Raw genomic sequence first — 3,961 nt, 5'->3', positions numbered from 1 at the left:
AAAAAAAAAATCACACTGGTCTATAAAATGTTGCAGTTAGAATGACACCCACTGTGACTCTCAACCAAGCTGTGGGAAAGTGGGAAGAAAGAGACACGGTAGTTGTGTTTTACAACCATTAGGGGGATTAATTAACAGGTAGTGCAGCGTTTATGGCTTTAAAGACAGATGTCTGCTGTCTACCTCTGTAACCTGAGCTTCCAGTAACAATGCAACTGGCAGATAATTACATTTGAGGTTGTTTTTCTGGTCTTTTCCATTTGAGCTTAAATAACATTTCTTGTGATTACAAATAATGCTGAGCACTACTAGAAATCAACTTCCTGCCTACAGCCTGAGATCATTCTTTAGCTTTAGTGGCACAATTTAGTTGCTTTTAGTCGTTTAGTTCGTTGGCTGCATTGAAATGAAATTTGAGATATATTCAGGAAAACTTTAGCGTGAACCATCAATCTCTAAATAAAGTTTAATGTGTACAGACATTTGCCCTTTAAAGCCAATTGAAGTTTGAGACTTTGGTAAAAAACTTCATAGCTCAAAACACTAAGTGTGGCCTTGCCTGTTGCCTCAAGGCCTGTAGTTAAAGACAACAGAATAAAAAAGGTCAAAAGAGCAGTTCCTGCAAATATCAAGGAATGTGTGGATGACAAAAGTGTTACTTTTAGTTGGTAAAGAGCAAACAAAGTATTTCAGCAATGGTTTAAAAACAAATTAAACATGATGCCTTCTGGGTAAGATTCTTCAAGTGTCCTCTGAAGAAAGGAAAATGGGGAGTAAATTGTGGATGAGGTTATGTTTATATCAACTATTTTATTGCCAACTTTTCCTTCACCCTCTATAGCAGTCAATGGAAAGCTTCTCTTACTCAATTTAATTCAAGTTTGCTGGTCAAGTTTCATTATTCGTTGCATCAAGTTGATTTCAAAATGTCTTTGTTCCTGTTATCAAGAAAATTTTAGCCTTTTGTAAGGTCATGTGTCCCTTTGTGTCTAAAATAGAGGCGCATAATTCAGCTGCAGTTTTTTAAATCTCCCCATCACTTAAGACAGACATTTTAAAATTATTGATAAGGTATTGAAATAAAAGTGTGGGATTACTCAGCAATAACATCAACTATTTCGTCTGTTCATTAAACCATTTTGTGATTGCTTAGTAGGATTCTAGTCTAAAACAGTTTATTACACAATATGTGCCAATTCACTGTCAGCGTCAGATTTCACAATACCAGGAAACTACAAATGATGACAAATATTACCTCTAAGCTCAATGTACCAGTTGAGATAAAGCAGAGAACTGTGTGTGATTAGATTTATAAAGTAAATTAAACCACATTTTTTAAAAAAAAAGCACCAACCTCATGTGTACCATGGGAAAAGTTCAAACGAGCAATGTTCATTCCTGACTTGATCATCTCCTTAAGAATATCCACAGATCTGGATGCTGGTCCTGCAAAACGAAAATGATTTTTTTTTTACACATTGGACAACATTTAAAATCTTGAGCTTCATAGAAATTTCTTATCACAGAGTTTTTCAAATGTTATACTTCCGTGAGCACATCAGGAAGAAGCCAAACACGGTTAAGGATTTTGTCTATAGCAATTTTGTATCACCATAATATTTTAACAGGAAACTATTAAAATTTGATTTAAGGGACTGCAACTGGAAAGAATCGACTAACCAATGGTGCAGATGATGCCGGTGTTGCGGGCTGTGGTGGGTTCGGAGTCGATGTCCAACAGGCACATGTGTTCCAGGAAGGTGTCGGCCATGGCAGCGTTGAGCTGCTGTGTCTGGATGAAGGCAGAGCCCATGTCTTTTGGCAGAGGCATGGCGATCCCTTTTACAGTTGGACAAGTACTGCATGCAAAAAGGAAAAAAAAAATAGGGAAGAAAGATTTTCAAACACAGCAACTAAAAGGTTACCACACTCACCATTTTTCACCCTTTTACAAAGTAATTAAGCAGAAAGTATCTGAGCAAATTACCAGCTGCTTTATAGATGGAAAAATCTAAATGTTCTGTGTCCTTGTTAATGTGCAGAAACTGATTTTGTCTCTTCACCTTACTTGAAGGTGAGGAGAATTTTGGGAAACTACCAATTGGCTTATTCTTCTATTACACAGAATGCACCCAACAAACAGAAAGCAACCATTTCAGAAAAAAATAAAACCTAGGTCCAAAACTCCCAAGGTAGCATTTTTATTGTCAACATTCTGTTATCTCAGTCGTGAAAGTTGAAGGGATAAAAGGTGGAAATTTAAGATTAGACTTATGAAATTCACACAGTGCAATTCTGTGCAAGTACATTTTACTGTGAACACAGGTTTTTACGCAAGACTGCTTTTTCTTAAGTTCCTCTTAGTTTTGGGGTTGCACAAGCAGTGGACAAAATGAACAGTAGATAACCTCCCAACTATTTCTGGATTGCTTTGTTGATCTCTGAAATGCCAAGACCAATACCCCAAACATATTCCACATAAAACAGTACACTGGTCCTCTGCACCACGTTGTAGAGCTTGTCCACACCCACCCACCAACCCTTCTGAGTCATCTGGGCCAATGAACAACACAGTCATAAAGCTACAACTGTGGAATTTCCTAGTTTTAAGAATGATACTTAATGCAGACCAGAAATGAGGTTATGTAAAATCCCAACAGTTGCCCACAACCTCCACCCCCCTTCAATCTGTTAGTGACATTCTAATGAGTCTGCTGAATCCATCTCATAAAGACTAATTTCTTCTTTTTTTTATTTATTTAAAGAAAAACAAAGAAATAAAAAAAAATGTAAACTAACAGTCGAGGTCTATCTGAGCAGAGTGCAACAGTATTGTATATGAATGAAGAATGCATCTCCCCTCCAAATGTGGTTGCATAACTGCTGAAACAGCTCACCAGTTCAGATTTGCTTCACTAACCAGCCAGTGTTAGGCTGACAGCTATATTATGAATCACTTCACTCACCATGAGGCCATGTGAATGTGTACTAAATCATATTTTAGGAAATAAAATAGTTCCAAAGTGGCATTAATTTATATAAAGATTGTCTTATGAAAAGTCAGTGGATTAGAGTAGAAAAATAAGATTAAAAACCAGCATTTGTAAAACCATTACCTTCTTAAAACAATATTCTCTCTACATAGCTACTTGAATATAACATCTAACATAATGGAAATCGTATAATTTTAGGTATACACGTGGCGTCACCAATATCATCATTGGTGTATTACCTCCTCGATGCCAACTTTTCCTTCACCCTCTATAGCAGTCAATGGAAAGCTTGAGTTCTTCATTACTAAATTATGCATGCAATCCACTCTCACTTGGTGAACAACAAGCAGAAAAACTGATGCTTTAGGCAACAACCCCTTCATCTGGTATTTGCTGGTCCTCATGATCAGAGTCTGTTCCTCCTTCAGATCAACACCAGATGGTAAGTGGCAGCCATCAACATGTGCCACAGAGAGAAAATGGCTTCCTTTTCCAATGTCAACCAGCAAATGAAATTATAAATCAGTTTTACTTAGCAACTTGCCTGCGTCAAGACTACTGTATGCAAACGTGGTAGCACCTAGAAGTCAATTTTTAGGAGGTGGTGTAAAAGCAAACGAATGCCTCCGAGAGGAAAATCTTACGCATTAATCAGGCACACCAGAGGTTTAACGTTGGCTTACTCATCACATCCTAACTACAGATGAATCAAGACAGCGGATTCCAGACAGAGTTGCTATACCAACATCAATGGCTCAGACAAAGACCGTACGTGAGTGCAGTCACATCCCACTGCAACCCCAGGCAACCTCTGTGACTGGGTAAAACCACATCCTCAAAAAGAGGGGGGCAGACATCTGTTGAAAGAAAAAGCAGCACCTCCACCATGTGCCTTTTAGAGTAGACTTTTTACTGCAGCTTAGCCCAGAGGTTCCCAAACTGTGGGCCGTGCCATTGCAGGGGGGGGG

General features: G+C 38.2%; 1 protein-coding gene across 3 annotated transcripts in view; it reads right to left on the bottom strand.

Annotated features, from left to right (window-relative positions):
• pkma (pyruvate kinase M1/2a) overlaps positions 1-3,961 on the bottom strand; it is a 24,042-nt gene that overhangs the window by 12,040 nt on the left and 8,041 nt on the right. For all 3 annotated transcript variants that reach the window (XM_015022376.1, XM_015022375.1, XM_015022377.1), the window contains exons 2-3: positions 1,681-1,859; positions 1,355-1,446 (exon numbers count right to left, since the gene is read on the bottom strand). In XM_015022376.1, the coding sequence (XP_014877862.1) occupies positions 1,355-1,446; positions 1,681-1,859 (271 nt within the window). The remainder of the gene's footprint in view (positions 1-1,354; positions 1,447-1,680; positions 1,860-3,961) is intronic.

Source organism: Poecilia latipinna, unplaced genomic scaffold (genome assembly GCF_001443285.1).
Source record: "Poecilia latipinna isolate Pla-1442-1.1 unplaced genomic scaffold, P_latipinna-1.0 Scaffold2991, whole genome shotgun sequence".
Classification (NCBI taxonomy): Eukaryota; Metazoa; Chordata; class Actinopteri; order Cyprinodontiformes; family Poeciliidae; genus Poecilia; species Poecilia latipinna.
The sequence above is the reverse complement of the archived record's forward strand: the minus strand, read 5'-3'. Positions and strand labels throughout refer to the sequence as shown.